At 37.3% G+C, this 21,262-nt stretch overlaps 2 protein-coding genes across 2 annotated transcripts; both read left to right on the top strand.

Annotated features, from left to right (window-relative positions):
• Positions 1-100: 100 nt before the first annotated feature.
• Positions 101-12,651, top strand: LOC106105069. The gene is made up of 18 exons (XM_013285294.1): positions 101-351; positions 423-573; positions 937-1,057; positions 1,431-1,518; positions 2,064-2,294; positions 2,699-3,170; positions 3,520-3,605; positions 3,823-4,008; positions 4,358-4,489; positions 4,927-5,012; positions 6,277-6,440; positions 7,120-7,248; positions 8,071-8,213; positions 9,035-9,242; positions 9,675-9,794; positions 10,395-10,595; positions 11,591-11,833; positions 12,472-12,651. Exons 1-18 carry the CDS (start codon positions 188-190, stop codon positions 12,649-12,651), a joined length of 3,105 nt encoding a protein of 1,034 aa, XP_013140748.1. The 5' UTR covers positions 101-187.
• On the top strand, positions 11,676-20,303 carry LOC106105220. The gene is made up of 12 exons (XM_013285494.1): positions 11,676-11,833; positions 12,472-12,618; positions 13,034-13,144; positions 13,836-14,025; positions 14,448-14,548; positions 14,967-15,251; positions 15,667-15,845; positions 16,396-16,535; positions 17,385-17,563; positions 18,153-18,345; positions 18,635-19,102; positions 19,485-20,303. The coding sequence occupies exons 3-12, from the start codon at positions 13,067-13,069 to the stop codon at positions 19,703-19,705; spliced, it is 2,034 nt and encodes a 677-aa protein (XP_013140948.1). The 5' UTR covers positions 11,676-11,833; positions 12,472-12,618; positions 13,034-13,066; the 3' UTR covers positions 19,706-20,303.
• Positions 20,304-21,262: the final 959 nt, after the last annotated feature.

The following is a 21,262-nucleotide window of genomic DNA, read 5'->3' as shown; positions in this document are numbered from 1 at the left end:
AAACATGCATTTTATTTCAATGTTTTGATTTTTCAAAGAACCTACCGGGTTTTATAGTCTATCCTTAAACGCTCGATAAAAAAAATAAACGTCAAATATTTGAAATTCGCGAGTTCAATTTATAGGTTAGAGGTATTAAAAATATTCTATTTAAACCCATAATCTTGCTGTTGATATGTGAATAATTATGGAATTACTTCATAAAGTTGTGGTTCTAGCATTAGTGTTATTTGCAAATACTATAATATGTGACTGTGCCAAAATAAACAGTCCGAGGGTACTACTACCATGGTTTGAAAATTTGTATGTAAACTTCACTTTTGAAATAATTGAAGGGGGCTGTTACAAGTGGTAAGTTTACGATTTATTCGTTGTAAAGTACGCCATTTATTTTATGGCTAAGTTTGTATACTTTTGTGCAGGAGTTTGTCCCGCGATGACATCATCGATTTGGAACCCCTTTACGACGATACTTGGGGTCACTGTTCCCGGGCGGCTCGGGTTTCAGTATCTAAAACGTGTGTGTCACCTGGTTCAGTAATAATTTTAGCTGAAGAAGTGAATACAGGCGAGGTAATGGAAATTGTTTAATTTTGGCGGGAATTTACAATTTACATGTAAACAAATTATAACAATCAAATTTTATAGTCTAAAATATTTTCCAATGCTCAGATTATTAATCGTTAAACCGAATATTACGTATACATAACTATTTTGACATCTAATTAATATTATTTTGTTCATTTACTAGAATTTTGTATGGCCATGACTTGGTAATTTTTTATGTAAATGTAATAATACAAGTCATTATTATTGGAATATTTTACACTAAATAAATTCAAAATTATGGAGAAAACATTTAACAATCTTTGTTTTTACTTATTTTTTATTTTAGGAAGAGGTGTTTTATAATAATTTTCATATATTAATTTCCAGATATTGCGAGGTGATGTTGACATTGACAAAATCAGTTCATTAAGTATAACAAGTACAACATGGAAGTTGTATTTAGAGGAAGCCCCAGAGGCTTTTGAAGTTGTTGCCTTTGAAGAACAAGGTAATTTACTATTTCTAATATCACTCATCATCATCGCCAGCTCACTACATGTCTCCAATGACGATCATGGATTCAAAGCCCACCCTAAGTTAGGGGCAAAGCCATAGTTAATCATGCTGGCTAAGTGCGGGTGGCATCACAATGTTTTTCTCACCATAAGAACGTTGGGTAAATCACATTCACACAAGCAAGTATTTGAACCCAAGACCTGTAGAATAGAAGTCAAGTGCTTAAACCCCAGAGTTACTGACACTCTAGTCTAGTGTCACTGTTATCACTATATTCATCAGTACTGCACTACAATAAGTAGGATTTACCAATACCTATACTAAGTTTTGTTGTACACATTATTTGTAGTATTATTTTCTTTTAGGTAACACATTCTCATCATTGGAAGGTGTAACCTTTAGTTGGACCATAGAGAATCTCGGGAATAGTTATGGAGAAGAACCTGTAGTTACGTAAGTTATTTGTATAATCTTGTTCTAATTGTCTATGATTTAAAAAATGCACTTTAACCCTGTCCCAATAATAATTAGCGAGTCATTAACCTTCATCTCACCTTTGAAGAAAAATTATTTACATATATCAGGAATGGTCAACCTATACATATCAACAAGTACAACCATTTTTGTAAATAATATAAAATATGGTCTGCGATGTGTTATAAAATCATATTGGCTATGATTATCAGGAAAATTTTGTATTGTCTCTTATTCTTACAAAACATACTTCACATTATTGCATAATGCATACTACATTTTGAAATTAGTGTTAGCATGATAGAGATGTATGGAAGAGCAGCACATACTGTGCCGACCCTCCGTAAGGGATGCAAAAGGATGATGGTACCACATTTTGAGATCGATGGTAATGAATATTGTTCCATTGGTTCACCATTCGCCTAGATATTAATTTTCGCATTATTATAATAATGTATGGCACATTTCATACAAATTATTTATATGGATATGTAAAATTGTATGTAAATATTTCTTTTCAACAGATTAGTTCGTTGGCGTGACACTGATTATGAAGCACCTCCAGGTGTCGCGGAACTGGAAGCGAAAGGTTTCAGATCTCATGCGGTACTTTTATATGGACAGGCTATGGGAGAGTGCCGGGTGACAGTATGCCTGGGTGATATCTGCACTGGTTTTAATTTGAAAGTGGTTGCCAGTGTTGTTCTGAACCCAGTTACAGCAGTTATTGCACCTCAAGATTCCTTACGATATAAGTAAGTGTGGTAACTATCATACTAATATTATAAACTTGCTGTTGCTTGTGACTTTGTATGCGTGAATTAAAAAAAATAATAAAAAACGTGGCCTGTGTTACTTACAGATAAATTACCGCTCTAATGGTGAAGGAATTTTTAGAATCGGCTCAATAGTTTCTGAAATTAATAGGTCTGGTGAACTCCATAACAAGTAATATAATTAGTATTTTTAAATTTAAATTACGAGTTGCCACTAAAATAGGCTACTATTTTTTTACGCGCAGACGGAGTCGCGGGCTACAGCTAGTAGTAATATCATTTTTGTATACGTCTTTTGAAAATAACTTTTACGAACACAGTTGAAGGTAATCCAGTTCCAAAACTAGTCATTACACACCAGTAAAATTTTTTTTTTATTTCAGGGTGCTTAGAATGAGAGCAGGTCGCCTCACAGTTCAAAGTATAGGAGATACTCTATACAGTTTGAGTGTGCCAGATAATTTTGTAGCTAAACTGGAAGATGCTATCAGCTTAGTCCGAGGCACGAAGATTGGTACAACTAATGTAATATTGATGTCCGGTATGACAGAAGTAGCAAGAGCTACGTTAACAGTGTCCGAACCTCATAGTATTCGTGTGAAATTAAGGCCGGCTAATTTAGTTGTTTATGGTGAAATGTTTACGGTTCATTGTGTGGTGTATGACGCAGAAGGTCGCCCTTTAACAGCTGGCGATGAGATGTTAATACGTTTGTCAGTGGAAGGAGAGGCTAATATTGATTTGATTAAGTCTACGGACAATGGTACAATAACAGATGCAATGGCTCGGAATGCAGGACAGTTTACTATTACTGCGAAGCTATATTCGATCGCTGGAAGGACTTTGATGACTAAGGTATGTTATTATTGTTAAAGACTGAATTTTTAGTGTCAGTCCTACTAAATTGTAAATTTTCTAATAACAATTGGACATGTAAAATAGGTGATGGAAATATAGGATTTTGTTCCCTTATCTGATAGTGACATTATTAAGCTATCTGAGCCTCTATCAGCCAGTGGTGGGACAGGGCATAAAACTTATAATAGAGTTTTAAATTCCATTAAAATTTCAATGTCTATCAGATTTTAAGCGGCGTTTACTAAGCGAAGTGATAAAAATTTGTTTTAGTATTTCGTTGCAAACTTCTGTTACTCTATAAAGTAGCTTTTTTATGTTCATTTCTTAATTTAATTATGTAATTTAGGTTGAAGGTGAAGTTTCTGGAACAGCGATAGAGCCATTGGAAATTGTACCACCTGAACTATTTATTGCTTGGACTGAGAATATTGAGTAAGTAATAGTATTAACCCTTTTTTTCCTTAATAAAAACAATTAAGAAATGCTAAATGTAATATTTATTTAACATTTTTTTTCTCCAAAATAATTAGTAGCATGAAAACAAGCTTTTGTTTGTTTATTTTTTCTCCTAACCTGGGGTTGGCTCCGAGCACCTCATTGGGGATGTATAGGGAGCTGGTGATGATGATTTATTCTGTTGTTTTTGCAGGGATATACAATTGAAGTATCGTGGCGGAGGTGATGAGGAAGTGGTGTGGGCAGAGAGTGAAACGTCTATACAGAGTCAGAATGTGTTATCAGTTGCACCCACAGGACTTGTTAATGTACTCGGATTTGGTTATTTGGATGTCAAAGTGTATTTGAAGAAATATCCTCATATTAAAGCTAATGGAAGGTAAAATTCTCTTACATAGTTAATTATTACAGTTTATGTTACACAGATATTAAAAAAGTAAATGAGGTATAGTGACCAACATTTTTTCATTGGTACATTCTCTGAAAGGTACTATATCAGTATGAACCGAGTCTCGGGCGAAAGCTAGTAGTAAATAAAATGAAGATTTGTGTACAAAGAGGCTGAGAGTTAGGTATTTTTGTGTTATAGACATTAATAAAATTGTTTCAAAGTAATTAAGTCCAATAGTCAGGCTGCTGCCTTACATTGACTGTCACAGGGACGGGTCATATATTTCGATGTTCTAGTGTGTATTTTCTTCTTAATAGTGATGTATGTTTGTGTGCAGGGTGTGGTCTGCGGCGCCGGAGCTGCTCCAGGTGTCGAGCTCGGGGCAGGCGCGCGTGGCCCGCCCCCACCACCTGCACGTCGCGCTCACCGCCACCCACCCCAACACGGGGGAACTATATAACTTTCACGTGTAAGTTACTGCCATCTGCGTTACTATATGAGCTGTCGCCTGCAAACTTTGTTAATGCGGAATTAAATAACGCCTATTACATTCCCGCGTCAATCAGCCACCTTCCAGTCTAAGTTCCGTCAAAATTGGTCAACCCGTTTCAGATATAGTGGTCCGGTCGCCATTTTGACAGTGCGGACTTTAAAAAAATATGCCAGTCCATGTCAGCAACCCTTTAGTCAAAGTCCCGTTAAAATCGGCACAGCTGTTTCGGAGATTACCCGGAACAAAGGCGGCTTGTGGACAGACAGATAGACAAACATTTTTCTCGTTATCAACAACGCAAATACATCATATTCGCGATTTTTTTCTTTCTATATTACATACAGACACCCTGGTTTTATTATATTTTTTTAATTTTATCATTGTTATTCAATTAAATGTATATGTGTATGCAGATGTAATTGTGCGACGTTGGCAACGACATTGCTAGAGGGTCCCGAGCCGCATAACGTGACAGCCGCTACGTGGGTGCAGCCAATTGGTAAGATTTTATATTTTATTTTTTAAGTTAGAAGTCTTGCTTTTTACTAGCGTAAAGTTAACCTTATCAACACTAAGGGTGAGTTGCACCATATCGCCGATTACCGTTAAAGTTAAAATTATTTGTAACAGTAATATTTGGAATAACCTTAAAATTTACTAAGGATGCGTTACATTAACTAACTATAAACCTTAACCAGCACATTCCCGATGGTTACGTCTTCGGATGTTCATGATATTCGCTACACCAGTTTTGCGCTGGTCAAAATGACGTCATATTTGACACTAATCATAACCGCCCGATTTTGGGCGGTTATAGTTAGCGTTACGGTTAGTGTCAGTTCGGTAGTGTCAACTGTCACAAGCTCTTATCTTCAAAAGCACAAATAATGGAAAAAGTAATGGAAAACGAAAATCTCTACTATTATCCTATACGTAATCCAGAAGAATAAAGTCTTGCGTGCTCGGAAATAATGGATTTCCAAGATGGAACTCGAAATTTGGCCAAACATTCAGTTTGGACAAATTTCGAGTGTCTAAGGCCATAGCAACAGCGCTTGTCCCTTTTCTCTTATTTAAAAAAATGTCCTCCATAAAAGGACAATTTATAATATGGAAAATAAATAAGATGCATTTATATTTGTATAATTTTATTGCTTCATTTTTGCTACATATTTGAGTAGTAAAGTAAATACAGTTTCAATAATGGCCCAAACTAGTTTATTTTCACAAGAGTTTGCCATTTTCTCCATCTTCGTGGGCAAAAAGTTTATTTCACTATAAAATACCATGCGTATGATACATAAATATAATCGGCGAAACATGTATTTCCAAACATTTTAATTTACGTAAATGTCATACTTGACACCAACTTGACACTTTAGTTACATTCAGGTTTAAATGTTTCCATTGTATAAACGATAAACACATAAAACCTCTGTGAGAATATGTTTTTGCACTTGTAACCCTATTATAACTTTTACGATAACCAGCGATTTGATGCAACTCACCCTAAGGCTTGCAAAATTTGTCATATATATTTTTTAATTTACTTTCTACTTAAATGCCATAGCTGAATTCTCTTTGTCAATTCTAAAACATGCCCATACTATATCAACCTATTAATCATGTTTTATATTCAATACGATAGATATGCAGCATAAATATTAATACATACAATAAAATGAGAATGGTTTACACTGATTAATAACTAAAATAGAATAGTTATGTAGGATATAATAATGTTGTGTTACCGTTACGTGTAGAGGGCGCGTGCTGCGTGGTGCAGGGCGTGTGGTCGTCGCGCGGCGTGTCGCTGGTGCGTGTGTCCCGCGGCCGCGCCGGCGACAGCGCGCGCGTGGCGGTGCGCGCCGCGCCGCGTCTGCGCTGGCCGGCGCACGCCGCCGCACTCATCTCCGCCACTGCCCCAGTAATGCACTCACACTAACAGCCCTCGCACACCTTTCAATAAACTATCGCACAACTGTTTTGTCGCGCATTGACTCCTATGAACTAATAGGGAGATGCGCACACTACTTGATGTTTGATTGGGCTGCGAAATAATCGACATTCGTTGTGATAGTTTAGTCAAAGGTGTGCTCGTGCTCTTACTATACATACAGCGCCCTCTGGCGGCTCTAAGTTTTACTTATAACCAATTTGCCATTGTCTCTTAATTCACTTCTTAATTAATTAAAAATCCTACTAGTAATATAAACGTGAAAAAAATATAGTCTGGAAGAACTCAAGGGTTACTTGTATTTGTTTTTTATTTCTACACGGACGGATTAGCAGGCGGAGGCTAGCTTTCGAATTTCAGCGATCATTGGGACAACGAGCATTGTTCACACCAGGGCTCAAAAATTGAACGAGTGCTCTTTCCGAATCATTGGCATGGGTTTTTGAGATTGATGACAACATCAACCTCAAAAACATACAAATGTATTGTATGTTTTATGGACATACATATGTGCAATATATGAAGATTATATATAGCTTAAATGGACGATGAGTTAATCGAGAAAAAAAGAGTTTTCTATTTAACCTAAAGAAAGACAGCATGTTATGTCTATTTAAGGGTTCTTTTTTCTTAATATGTTGTTTTACAGGTGTTAGCAGAAGGTGAATCTCTAGTGCCATCATCCAGCGACCCTCGTGTTGCAGAGTTGGTGTACAGAGATGGACCCTCACCACACAAGTACCCGGAACTAGAAGTATTCACCTTAAGATGTCGCAGGGTAAATTAAATAATAGTCATATATTGACAATTATTTATTGCCTTTATTGTTGTTTGTAATATTGAAAAGTTTATAGTGAGGACAGAAATAAAAGTAATTCGAGAAAAATTCACTCTAACACCTAATACCTTGCGAATTATGAAAATAATAATTAGTGTCTTCTTTTAAACTATATTTATTACGTTTTAAGTATAACGCGCGGTTTACACTTGGCCACTACAGTTGGACAGAACAACAGTTGAACGGGACATCTTAAGCATGGATTATATATTCACTGACGCCGGTTAGTGTACATATGCCAGCTGAATGCCACGATATTGGCTTATTGTCTGGTACAGTCCATTGTCTTGGTCGGTACTGGCTAAATGTGAACAGGCAGACATTAAAACCGACATAAAGTGATTTTTTTTTTATAACATAAGGTGGCAACCGAGCATGCGGCCACTTGAATCCGCCAAAATGGCGAAGCGACCGCTGCCCATAGACATCCGCAATTGCAGATGCGTTGCCTACCCTTATCGACGGAGAAGATGCACATAAAGAGGATTTTTACCCTTCCTATGCATCTCCTCCACTGTCAAATCCACTTCTTAAAAGAAAAGGGTGGTAAAGGGAAAGGGACTAAAATAAGGCCTCCGGCACCACACTCATCAGACGAAACACGGAATTGCTTCCACTTCACGCCTGTCTTCTGTGTGGTCGTGGTATTACTGAGGGCGTGCCGGCCCTGCAGTGCTAACATGTTAAAGCGGGCACTACCACTGTCAGTGATGTGATTGTTTTTGTTGTTGAAAGTGATGTTTTTAAATAAATGTATTCCAGAAAGGAGACACGCAGTTGGAGGTATCTTCCCAATCGGAGTTGGAGCGCGAGTCAGTGCAGCTGGAGGTGTCGTGCGCGCCACACGTGTCGCGCATGCGCCTTGAGCCCCCGCCCAGCCCCGGCAATTGTAGCGAAGGACACAAGTAAGTCTATATCTTACTAATAAATGCGAAAGTTTATAGATGGATGGATGTTTGTAGCCTAAACGGCTAAACAGGTCACGACGAATCTGGCATAAACGTTGGTTATAGTCTGGAAGAACACATATGCTACTTATATTTTTTTATTTCCATTTATTTTAACACACAATAACAAATACATTTATATTATGTTTGTGTACTTATAAATACCAAAGTTTGGATGGATCTCATTTAAATTAACCATATACTAGCTTTCGTCCGAAACTCCGTCCGCGTGGAATTAAAAAAAAAAAACATAACTTAGTAGCTTATGAATTCTTCCAAATAATCTACGTCTATGCCAAATTTCATCGCGATCCGTTTAGCTGTTTAGGCTACAAACTCTATCAAACATTCATCCATACATCTCAACTTTCTCATTGATAATAATAGTAAGATGTGGAGGATAGTCTGGAGAAACATAAGACAATTACTTTGGTTATTATAATACCATGCGTACGGAGTCGCAGGCAAAAGCTAGTAGTTAAGTAATATAGCACTTAAAGTAATTAAGAGTGGATTTAAGGTCACTTAACTAATGGGAAGAAAAACTAGAAGCTATAGGTGGCGCTAGTGGCCACAGTTCTTTCATTTTTAATCTATTAAAGTTTTTATACATTATTGTTGCTTTTTTTAGTGTTTTTAGAGAAATTTAGGAGAAGTTTTTGCTATTTAGTACATTCGATTATGTTAAATTTATGGATATAAGACACTTTTTCTCCTCATTAGCGTTAGTTACAGATTTTATGGTTGTTATTTTAATTATAGATAATTTTCATTTCCAGATTATGGTTACGTCCAGGACAAGAAGTGACGTTGAAGGTGATATTAATGGATGCAATCGGCAGAGAGTTGTTGGACGAAAGCGGTCCGAGAGTGTCATGGGAATTGCAACCTAACCGCGCGGGAATAGGGTTCACGGCATCGGACAGACTGTTTGTAGAAACTGATCCCGAATATGCCCCAGTGCCTGTGCCTTTAAACTATTATCAAGTAAGCAATTAATGTTTTATTAATTTTACCTAAAAACATATAAGAAATATATAGACTAGACATAGGGAACAATATTTTTTCACCGGTAACTTCTTTGATAGGTACTATGTTGTCAAGTTTAGTACGTCACCTCGTGTTCTAGTATTGACATATTATAAAAATTATAAGCTCTACCTTTTGTTATAAAATAAACTAAACAGTGGTGCAAAATAAAACAAACATTTAATTATTATTTAGTACATATTGGCAAATAATTTAAATACAATTAATTTTATTGACATGGTTTTGAGGATCCACCAATAGCGTTAGTGGATTGTGTGAAAAATGTCTCAAGTAAAGTATTAATTATGCTTCGTCCATATATGTTTTGAATCTCTGTGATCATAAAAATGTATGTTTTATGAATTAAAAAAATATTTGTGTTTTTTGCAGTTGGTGGTAGCTGAAGACCAAGCTATAGGATGGACGGGTACTATCAAAGCCAGTATTCGAGAAGCAACCGCCTCTATACAAGCTAAAGTTGTCGCGCCTTTGAAATGTGATCCCATCAAGGTACGTAATTTCTTAAATCCCAGCTGTTCCCATACGCTACATCCGCATCACATGGAACTTTGTTGTATGGTTAATATTCCGAAAAAAAATTTAATGCAAAGTCAACATTTAAAAGTTCAAATGACAACAAAGGCCCTTGGCTATGCCTGAGAAAGTATTCGTGTCTATCTCGACTCTTTGCTGCTATTGACTTGCAGTTTTTGTCCCTTTCTTTCAGAAACGTTTATAGTAATGTTATATAGAGGAAAGATTTGTTTTTTGTATGCAATGAAATAACTAAAAAACTGTTGCGCCGATTTCAAAATTCTTTTGCCATTATAAAGCTACGTTATCAGTGAGTAACATAGGTTATTTTTATGATCTTTTGATTTCACTTGGTCGTAGTTGCAAGCAACTCCTAGTTTTTTATAATTTACATAACTAAATATAATAGGGCGAAAATATATAGCCTAAGGCGTGTCGTAGTAGCTTTATATTAAAATTAAATCTATAATATCCCGTGATTGCCAAAATCCTTTATAAAGAAGTCTCTATTTACACTTTACGTTAAGAGGGAAGTAATTTTGTAAAAAAACTAATTTTAAAAATGTTAATTTCCAGACTAATATCGCATGGGAAGGTGAATTAGTATCAGATATAGCTACAGTGAGTGGCGGCAGCGGGCGCTACGCGGTGCAGGCGCCGAAGGGCGTGGTGGCGAGCGTGGAGGGCGGCGCGCTGGCGGCCGCCGCGCCCGCGCCCGGCAACTACCACTTGCTCGTCTCCGACCTCTGCGTCCTGGGAGAGAAACAACTTATCGAAGTACGTATAAATCCTATAGCAATATCTATACCCATACATATAATAAAATTGGAGTGTCTGTAATATCTAAAGAAAAATTCCAGATTTCAGAATGATGATGAAATTGTTGCTGATAAGGAAAATCGCGTTTAAAATTTTTTCTGTGTGTTTGTCCGTAAGCCGCTTTTATTCCGGGTAATCTTGGAAACGGCTCAGGTCTTCATTTCATCTCTGGAACTGGTGGACCGATTTGTCTTTGACTGGAAGGTAGCTGTTTATAGATAGATGGAATGTTCTGCGCTAAAGAACTCTTAATAAATGAAAGACTGGAAATAAAACTTTTAAATTATTATATAAATGTGAAAGTTTAAATGGATGGTTTTTTGAGTTTGTGGCTGACCTAAACTGTTAATCAGATTTCGATGAAATTAAGCACAGATGTAGAGGATAGTCTAAGGTTTTCGTGAGATGTGAGTAACACATGTGTTTAGTTCGAAAAATTACAGGTTCTCGAAGAATACATAGTTTTTTTTTTATTTTCGTATATATTTTTAACACTGCATGGACGGAGAGAGTCGCAGACAACAGTGGTAGTGCCCGCTTTAACACCTTAGCACGAATAGGCCGGCACGCCCGGTGTAATACCACGACCACACAGAAGACAGGCATGAAATTGAAGCAATTCCGTATTTCGTCTGATGAGTGTGGTGCCGGAGGCCTAATTTAAGTCCCTTTCTCTTTACCACCCTTTTCTTAAAAGGAGAGGATGGGAAGGGGAAGTGGATTTAACAGTGGAGGAGATGCATAGGAAGGGGAAAATCCTCTTTATGTGCGTCTCCTCCTCCGTCGGATAAGGGTAGGCAACGCATCTGCAATTGCGGATGTCTACGGGCAGCGGTCGCTTCGCCATTTTGGCGGATGGAGGTGGCCGCTTGCTCGTTTGCCACCTTATGTTATAAAAAAAAAGACTACAGTAATTTCGTTATGAAATGAAGAAAATTATACATTTGTTCCAGGTGAATATAGAGGAGGTGGTGAGCGTGGAGGTGGCGAGCGCGCGCGCGGTGAGCGTGGGCGGGTGCGTGGAGGCGCGCGCGCTGGCGCGGGGCGTGTCGCGGCGCTACGTGGCGAGCGCGCGGCCGGCGCAGTGGCGCGTGGCGGGCGCGCTGCGCCTTAAGGACGGCCAGCTGTGCGGCGTGCAGGAGGGCGCGGCCAGGGTGCGCGCCGCCATCGCCGGCGTCTGGAGCCCGGAGATCGATGTATGTTGCCTATTCCTATATATTAATGTATATCTATAGAAATAAAGCAAATTAAGTTTTTCAGTCAAACCGATAATACACAAAACCGCTACTCATTATGGTTAGTGGTCTACGGTTTTGTTCGCCACAACTTATACGCCTTAACCTTAATTATTTTAATGTCTCTCAACGTAGGTTACTATGTCATAAGCGGTCTGAAGTTTATCTGTAGCATATGAGTTTTTCGGTCAAATAGAGAACTACTTTACTACGTAAGTGTCTTTTACAATCTGATAGACACATTTTATCATTCAATGGTGTATTTTTTTAATTTCCCTCGCCAAGTTATAAAACGCAACGCTATTAGTCGAAGTTATAGGTGAATTTAAGCACTTTTGATAACTCTGAGAACCAATCAAATATTTTGTCGTTGTTTGAAGTTACAACACTCCGGCACATTTAGGCCGCGTTTTAGTCGCACGGAAATCTTGATTTTATATAATTTTCTTTAGGTCAATGGTCATCAAATGGATTATGTATCGTAATAAAAAATTTCATCCGTCCCACCTTTAATCCCACTATCACCATTAAGGGACAGAGCGGGATGACGGTTGGGTATAATCCATAAAAATGCATGCATATGTGTTATTGTGTTGCAGGTGGTGGTGTTCCCCGCGCTGCGCGTGGTGCCGGGCGCGGCGCGCGTGCCGCCGGGCGCACGGCTGCAGCTGCGGCACGCGGGCGGCCCGCCGCACCACCTCGCAGACCTGCACTACCGCCTCGCAGACACCACTGATAAAATAGAAGTCATTATTTTTATTATTTTACTAATATTATAATATACAGTTATAGTTTGGATGTGTGTTTGTTATAGTTTGTAGCCTAAAAGCTGAATCTCGATTAAATTTGGCATTGATGTAGAGCATAGTCTGAAAGAATACATAAGTTTACTTTGTTGTTTTCAATTTCTCGCAGGAAAAACTGTTATATTTTTTTTATATTACAAGGTAACGAACGAGTGGCCACCTGAATTCGCCGTAAAGGCGACCACTTCTCATAAGCATCCGCTATTCCAGATTAGTCTACCCTTAAACGACGGAGGATGCACATAAAGGGATAATTTTCCCTTCCTATGCATCTCCATCGTTGAAATCACAAAGGAATTACCTTTTAAATTCTTTATTAATCAGTATTAATAATAAGTTTTTTTGACTTTTCCAGGTTTCTCCGAGTGGTCTAGTGCACGGGCTTGCGATGGGTACGGCGCGCGTCAAGCTGGTCGCTACAGACATCGCTAATGTTGAGATGGCCAGTGCGGAGGCCGAAATTGAGGTTCATAATACTGTCATTGCTTTTCTTATATATGCCAGCATTTAGTAATAAAATCTTTTTACATGATCAAAAACACCTACATGCCCCGCTATATTACATCCAAAATAGGTGTTTTCTGAAGGGCTAATTTACACAATAAGCGTTTCTGGTCAGTAAGTTACGATACTCAAAGACAAGATATTAGATTTGCTCAACATTTTTATGTTATACTAATATTATAAATGCGAAAGTTTAGACGGATGAATGTTTGTTACAGTTATAGCCTAAACGAAAGTCTGGAAGAACACAAAATCTACATACTTTTTATTAATTTCACGTTGAAGTCGCGAGTGAAAGCTAGTCATATTTTGGTTATAGCAAACAAAACGTTCGGTTTTGTATATTTTGTATAGATTAGTAAATATTGGTGGAAGAATTGAGAAACAAAAGATTAGCGTGGTATGGACATGTTATGTGACGAGACGTTGGGAAATAAACCTGAAAGAATTAAGAATGAATGATGGCTACAAAGGAAGAGGAAGACCGAAGAAAATATGGATGATTTGTGTTGAAGAGGGTATGATTAAGAAAGGAGTGGATTCAGATACGACGGCTGATAGAAATGTATGGAAGAGCAACACATACTGTGCTGATATAAGGGATAAGGGCAAGTTGATGATGTATAGATTAATAAGTACAAAGTGTCGTGTAGGTGGTGCCGATCTCCGGGCTGCGCGTGTCTGCGGCGACGCAGAGCTTGCTGGTGGGCGCGCCGGGGCCGCTGAGCGTGCGCGCGACGGGCCTGGCGCCGGCCGCGCTCGCCGCCGTGCAGCCGCCGCCGCGCGTCCTCTGGACCCTGCGCGACCCCGCCGCCGCCAGGCTCTACACTGGACATATTGATGGTAGGCCTGCACCATCATTATCATCTCCCCTACTTCATCCTACTCCCGTAGGGTCGGTGCACCAGGTGTTTCCCTTTTTTTTTGTAGAAAAAAAGAATGGAAAGGGAAAAACTCGGTTCCATTCTTTTTTTTGCAGAAGAAAAGAATGGAAAAATGAAGTAAATCTGATGGGCTAGGGGACCACACATAAGTACTGGAAACATCTACTTTCGTGCGTTTCCGTTGATTAAATAAGCATGGTCGCAAACAAATAGGAATGTCTATGTATGGAGGTCGACTCGCTTATTTAGCAAATTCCGTTGGTAGTTTGCTCTGTTGCCGCCTTTTTAAAGAAACAAATGTTTCTAGTATCACTTAAGTAGAAACAAATGTTAGTATTAAAGTGTATGTTTCCACTAAGTTGATTTTACTTTAATTTTCAGATTTATTGGAGCGATCAATAGCTGAAGGGTTGGCGGTGCGCGTGGTGCCGTTGAAACCGGGTGTTATAACTATAGACGTCAGAGTTCGAAACATGGGACAGGTAAAACAAAGAAGATATTGTTTTAATAACATTTGCATTAAATGACTAGATTTTTTAATAAGTAATCTGTATGTCAAATTTTGTCGAGATCCGTTGCACTGAGATACTTTCTAACATCCGTCAGTCTAAACTTTAGCATTTCTAATATTACGATGGCTCCTACATAAACTATAGTAAACCACAATTTTGCGGTTTACACCTAGTTTTATTTTTATAAATGTAACTTGATAATACTGATATCTGTGTTCGTAAATAATGATGGAAATAAAAACTACATTTAGGTTGTGTTTAGTATGTTTATTTTAAATTAGTCGTAAGGAACAGTATCAATATTTAAAATTTTGTCTTACAAAACTTGTAATTTAAACTTAAGACACTTTCCATAGGAGCCATTTAAAAGTATGTATTATTATTTTAGGTGGCAGAAACTCGATCATGGGACAGTACGATTGAGATACTAGGAATATCAGATATACGCATATCTATGGATAGTACAAATGTCGATTTATCTTCTGAAAAACGATTAGCTCTCGCTGTTGGGTCGTCAGTACGTCTGAGGTCAACACCGAGGTGCGTTTGGACCTCATACGGCGAGGGCGTGTTTGAATTGACCCCTAATGGTGACGTGAAAGGCATTAAACCAGGACACGGAGTGATTGCAGCACAACATAAAGATGAGAGAAATAATATTTATAGGGAAACGGTGAGTTAATTTTTGGTTTTTTAAAGCCGTTTTATGTTAATTCTGATGACTTTAAATTTAAACAAATGGGTTCATTTTGTATTCCTATTTTTTTTTTAATATTTGGTAATTTATGTTATAATAGTTTTACCACCCGACTTCGCGCGGTATAAAAAACACTTGTAAATAACCTATGTGTTTCCAGATTGTGTTCTATATCTGTGTCAAATTTCATCGAGATCCGTTCAACAGTTTAGGCTACAACCTGTAACAACCATCCATCTAAACTTTTGCATTTATAATATTAGTAAATGGCTACGTTTTGCTATAATTTTTATACAAATCTGTCTTTAGAATATTTCCGTATTCTGTTCTAAAAGGAACCATTAAATATTTTATATAAGAGGTGTGTAAATAAAATGAACAATAATTTCAGATAATCCACGTGGAAGTGGCAACACCTCATTACTGCACTGCGGAGCCCGCTGGTGACGCGGATGATGAAGCTGTCCGCGTGGTGATGAGGAACTCTGTGGGTCGGGAGCTGATCGCGCACGAGGCCAACGTGTCCGTTACTGCGCCTGTGCCTGCACACGTCAGGCGTACAACTACCGGGTAATTAAACTTAGCGAATAAACCCATCACCAGCTCACTATACTGTCCCCACTGAGGGGCTCGGAGCCTGCCTTAAGTTAGTGACTATGACATATTCAAACCACGCTGCACTATGTGTTGGTTGACTTCACACATATCTTTGAATTTCTACGCCGATATGTAAAGATATTACGATGTTTACCTTCATCATCAGAACATCGTAAATTATGTACATATGAAATTCGAAAATCACATTGGTACATGCCGGGATTTAAACCCAAGACCTGTGAATTACAAGTCACCTCAACAAGTGCTCAAATCTCTGAGCCACCGATGCTCATGTATGGAATATAGAAAACAAAAAAATCACGATGATGTATTTGAGTGGCTGATAAGCAGTCACATAAAAAAATTGTCTGTCCATTCCCAAGTCGCATATTACAGGGTAAATCTCCAGAACGGCTGGGCTAATTGTGACGAGACCACGGCAACGTTGTTTTCATGGCTGAGCAAATTACAGGCTGTAGTCGTGTGAGTAAAAAATAGGTTTTTATTAGGTTTTTTGTTTCAGCGGTCTAGGTAGTGAGATTGTGTTCACCGGTCTAGACACGATTGGTTCATTCGCAACCTTCCAGGCGACTGCGGGCGGACACACCGTCACTGATGAAGTATTGGTCATTGGATCTGAAGCACACGGGAATAGGATTATTGGTAAGCTACTGCTATAACTGAATCTTATGAAAATTTATAGCAAAGTATTTAAAACCCAAAGTAATATTTTGTTTAAAACTGAATATGTCTGTTTTGTGTATACTTTTCAATATTTGTTTACTATGGTTAACTTTATAAAAATCTTATTCGCTCTCATATAAGTAGCAACTATAAAACTTACAATTTTAAATATCAATATGCATATGCTCAAATGACATTGAAGGCCTTTGCCATTAGCTAACTTTTACCGTTACCATAACAACGCTTTTACTGGTATTGGCTTGTAGTTTCTGTCTCCGTCTCAAGACTTAATTTATCCTCAAAATTAAATAGCATGATAATGTATAGCTTACAACATGTAACAGGTTTTTTTTATTAAATAATTGTTGCTGATATCCTACATAACACGTATAGTGTTTACGCTTTATAATATTAGTATAGAAGTATAGATAATCATTCCAAAATATCCTGTGATGCTGACCTCCGTAGTTAAATTATTGTGTTTATTTTATTACTAGCTCTTCCTGTGCGACTTCATATTTTATTGTTTACATTTGTCAAGTTATCAATTACAAATGTCAAAATGACATGACATGATAACTTTGCTTCCTTGATGTTGGCAGCAACTTATGGTCTCTTTCCCACATTAGGTTTTTATACAAAATATTTACCCCCTAAGTTTAATGGCGATAAAATTGTGCCTAAAGTGTGACGCAAGTGTAGGGCTTTTTATTTAAAAAAATAATTATTCAAAAACATGCTGTAATTGCTGACATCTAAGGCAACAAAGAAGCGTGTGTTTACGCTTTATAATAGTATAGATTGTATTGAGTTGTTTTATGTTATTAGTGTGTGGCGGCTGGGCGGTGTGCCTGGAGGGCGTGGGGTGGCGCGCGCCGGCGGGGGTGGCGCTGCACGCGGGCGCGGGCGTCACGCTGGCCGTGCTGGGCGCGGAGACGGGCAGGCACGCGCTGCGGCTGGACCGCCCGCCCGCTGCTCTCACGCTGCACCAACTGCCCTTAAATAAGGTTACCACGCGTCTTTAAACACTTGTTTAATATTTTTATTAGGGTAGCGCGTACCATCTTTCGACCACATCTTCACTTTCAGTAGGTGGGATCGTGGTCAAGCGCCAGCTTAAATAACTTGAAAAAAAAACTCCATCTAACGGCCAATAACTTAAACGAATGAACACTTCGCTGATAAACTTTTTTTCACAGTTTTTTTCAGTGTTTTATTTATTTACATCCGAAAAAAATAATGTTTTATAAATAATGTCGCCAAATTGCGCAGTCGTCGCAGTTGTCGCAGTTTTTTTTTTATTGTTTACACAGACAGTTTGAATTTTGAGTTAAACTCTCTTAAGAGCGGGCACACCTAGAACTAAACAACCGCACAAGCGATTCTCGATTGTTTTCCAGTCAACACAACTATTTAGTTTCACAACAAACGAGTATAAAAAATCTTGGCCATATTTAAATTCCGTCATACTATTTCGACACTAAGACTTAATTGCTTGCGATTTCCCCTGCACAAGATTTAAAAAATGTTTACTAGTAATAAATATTGGCAGTGGTTTTCAGTGATAATAGACAAATAATATTTATAACATTTCAGATGGAATTTTTACATGGAGAATGGCCGTATTCTATGGTACCGCTGTCGTTAGAAGCTAGCGGTCTTACTAAGGGACCGTTGCTGTGCTCGGAAGAACAGAAGTACGCGTTAACAGGGATAGAAGTGGAACTGCCATACATTTGTAGAACCAAAGCACCGCACACTGCACAACCTATTCTAGATATAGCCAATGGTAAGTTTATTTAGTAATAAAAACATCTAAATTTATGTAGAAAATAAAATTTATTTTATTTAAAGACTAGCCGTTGCTTGCGACTTCATCCGCTTAAAATCAAAATAAAACCTATGTTAATCACTGATAACATAGATTTTTTATTGGTAAACGATTTTTTTTAAATCGGTCCAGTAGTTTTTGAGTTATTTTAATACATACATAAATTCAAATATTTCCTCTTTATAATATTAGTATAGATACAGATTAAATTTATGAAGGAAACTAAAAAAAATATTAAATTTTACAGGTCAATTGGGTTGTTCAATAATACCAGCATCGTCAATAATCGAATCGACAGAAATCGAATTATGCGCCGAATGGGGCCCGCACAGAACTTGTACTAGAGTGCAATTGCTGCCTCCAATAGAAGTACCATTAACTAAAGTCTCCTTAGCCCATCCACCAGCTACTTTCACCATAACTGGACATCCTCAAGCACTAAAGCTGGTCAAATTGACCACATCACCTGGTCTTAAAATAGAAATGAGTTCCAAAGATAGTGAAATTACAGTAACTGTGTCAAGTGAAAAAGTGACGTGTGGCAGTGGACACGTGCACGTTATTTCGAAGTTAACAGCTCAAGATATTACCGTAGAAGTGGAGAGGGAAGGCGATCCTGGCTGTGGGACGCTATTGGGAGCGATCTTCTCACTTCTGAAGCCGTATTTACCAACCTTGATGACTATCATTGCTATGGGAGGAGCATATGTTTATGGTAAGTTTATGTTATTTCATTTTTTAAACAAAAAAATTGAGGAAAATCGATTTATTTGACAATTTCGCCTATAACTCCGTCCGCGCGAAAAAAAGTTTAGTAAGTAACCTATGTGTTTTTCTAGACTCCGTTCTACATCTGTGCCAAGTTTCATCGAGATCCATTTAACCGTCAAAGCTTACTAACATCTATTCATCCATCCATCTAAACTTTCGCATTTATAATATTAGTAAGATTTAATTAGCATGGTGACAATGGCAAAGGCAATATAAATTAAGCATTTGAATTTTAACATATGCAATAAAAGTTTTATAAATGTATGTATTATGCGGGCGAAGCTGTACTGGAAGGGCTAGTTATTGATAAAATATTTTTTTTCTAGTACAACACCATATGCAGAGTAGAGGGAAATTGCGGATGCCATCACCGCCTGCGCAGACAGTGTTGCCGGAGACGCCGGTGGCGCGCGCGCGCACTTGGTCGCGTAGCCCGTACGCATCAAACGGACACAGTGTGCCCGCACCCGTTTATGGTGACGCAAGTGTACTGCCTGATAGCAGCTTCTCACCTAATTCCTCAAGATTACACTCCAGAATGTTGTAGCATCAAATATGTGCCAGTTTTTAGTGTGTGTTGATTATTTCCAAGTGGACTGTTGGCGAATATTGCCATTATTATCAACGCAAGTATCTATCTCGTGAAGATTTTTGTAACATTAAATGTGCTCCAGTTATGTGTGTTAAAGTGGGTTATAGTTGGCGATTATTGGAAAATATGCTAATAAATTAGGGTTGCCAATTGTAATCTACAGAAGTTAACGTTTTAGGATTGTTGATGGAACCCAAATGGACTATGGTTGTCGATTAAAGAAACTAAACTAATATTTAAGAGGTGTACTGGACAGACTTAGGGTTGGCGATTATTAAAATCTGGACTAAATAAATAAATATGGAAAATCTAAACAAATTGTGAATTACTAACAATGTTGCAAGAATAACAGAGGGGTAACTAGAAATGTTTACGATAAGTTAGAGATATATTACTAAAATAGTATTTTTGTATGTAGTTAGTATAGTAAAATAGTAAAACTAAACATCTATAATAACGACATGAGAAACAATTTTTCTATTTGAAGTTTTTAAAACATTTAACTTTATTTTTTTGACATAATTGAAACCTTTTTTTGATGTGATGTGTTTTTCTATGCTTTTGTTTTACATAATTATGAAACAATAAAAAATTCACAGATTAAAATTAAAATTTGCTTTCACACTCTTTTAATAAAACAACACTGTTCGATAAAATGCTATTTATTGACAAAAAAACTTATTCATTTTCTTTTACAAGTATTTTTAATCGAAGTATTGTAATTTGTAATAAATAGGACTATTGCAGAACATATGAGGGATCAAAGTTCTTTAATAAATAATAACAGACTCATTATATTGTGCTGAATTAAATACGAAAAGTGGTAACTCCTTTACTATATATGTCAGATGTTATTTTTTAGGATATTAATGCAAAAATGAATTACGAAATGTTGTAAATAGATTTAAAGATAAATAAATAAGCCATCTCATAAACCTATAAAGGAATTTAAAGTGATTCTTGTTGTGAAAAATTAAGGGCCTGTCCCACCACTGGCTGATAGAGGCTCAGATAGCTTAAAAATGACGTCACTGTCAGAGAAGGTAACAAAATCAGATATTTGCATCACATATTTTACATGTTGAATTGTTATCAGACAATTTACAATTTGGTGGGACAAGCCTTTAGTATCTTAAAAGTTCAATAGACTGTCCACCCCAGTTGAGTGAGAGCTTATTTATTTTGTATATAATGTAGAAAATAAGTGCTTTGTTTTACGTTGAGTTGTATTTTTTTCTATAATGCTAAAGTACTTTAATATGCGCTGGTTGTTTGTTAAATTAGGTTAAGTAGAAAAATCTCATTTAAACCAGGAAGCTTTTTATCTATTTGAAAAATAATAATTTAAAACATAAATATTATTAACTGCAGCTACTGTTTTTATTTGAACTGACTAATTGTTTAATTCCACATATTTTTTTTATGTTATTGTAAAATACTCTTAGTTGATTTTTATTCTACTATTTTTCGTTTTTTTCTTGTAACTGATATTGTAGTATTAATATGAAGTCT

This window comes from Papilio polytes, unplaced genomic scaffold, assembly GCF_000836215.1.
Source record: "Papilio polytes unplaced genomic scaffold, Ppol_1.0 DF823177.1, whole genome shotgun sequence".
Classification (NCBI taxonomy): Eukaryota; Metazoa; Arthropoda; class Insecta; order Lepidoptera; family Papilionidae; genus Papilio; species Papilio polytes.
The sequence above is the reverse complement of the archived record's forward strand: the minus strand, read 5'-3'. Positions and strand labels throughout refer to the sequence as shown.

Coding starts and splice junctions, on each gene's coding strand:
- LOC106105069 (XM_013285294.1), top strand. CDS start 188: ATGGAATTACTTCATAAAGTTGTGGTTCTAGCATTAGTGTTATTTGCA. Junction 574..936: donor AAGAAGTGAATACAGGCGAG/GTAATGGAAATT, acceptor ATTAATTTCCAG/ATATTGCGAGGTGATGTTGA. Junction 4,009..4,357: donor CATATTAAAGCTAATGGAAG/GTAAAATTCTCT, acceptor GTTTGTGTGCAG/GGTGTGGTCTGCGGCGCCGG.
- LOC106105220 (XM_013285494.1), top strand. CDS start 13,067: ATGGGTACGGCGCGCGTCAAGCTGGTCGCTACAGACATCGCTAATGTT. Junction 14,026..14,447: donor CTACACTGGACATATTGATG/GTAGGCCTGCAC, acceptor TTTAATTTTCAG/ATTTATTGGAGCGATCAATA. Junction 16,536..17,384: donor ACACGGGAATAGGATTATTG/GTAAGCTACTGC, acceptor TTATGTTATTAG/TGTGTGGCGGCTGGGCGGTG.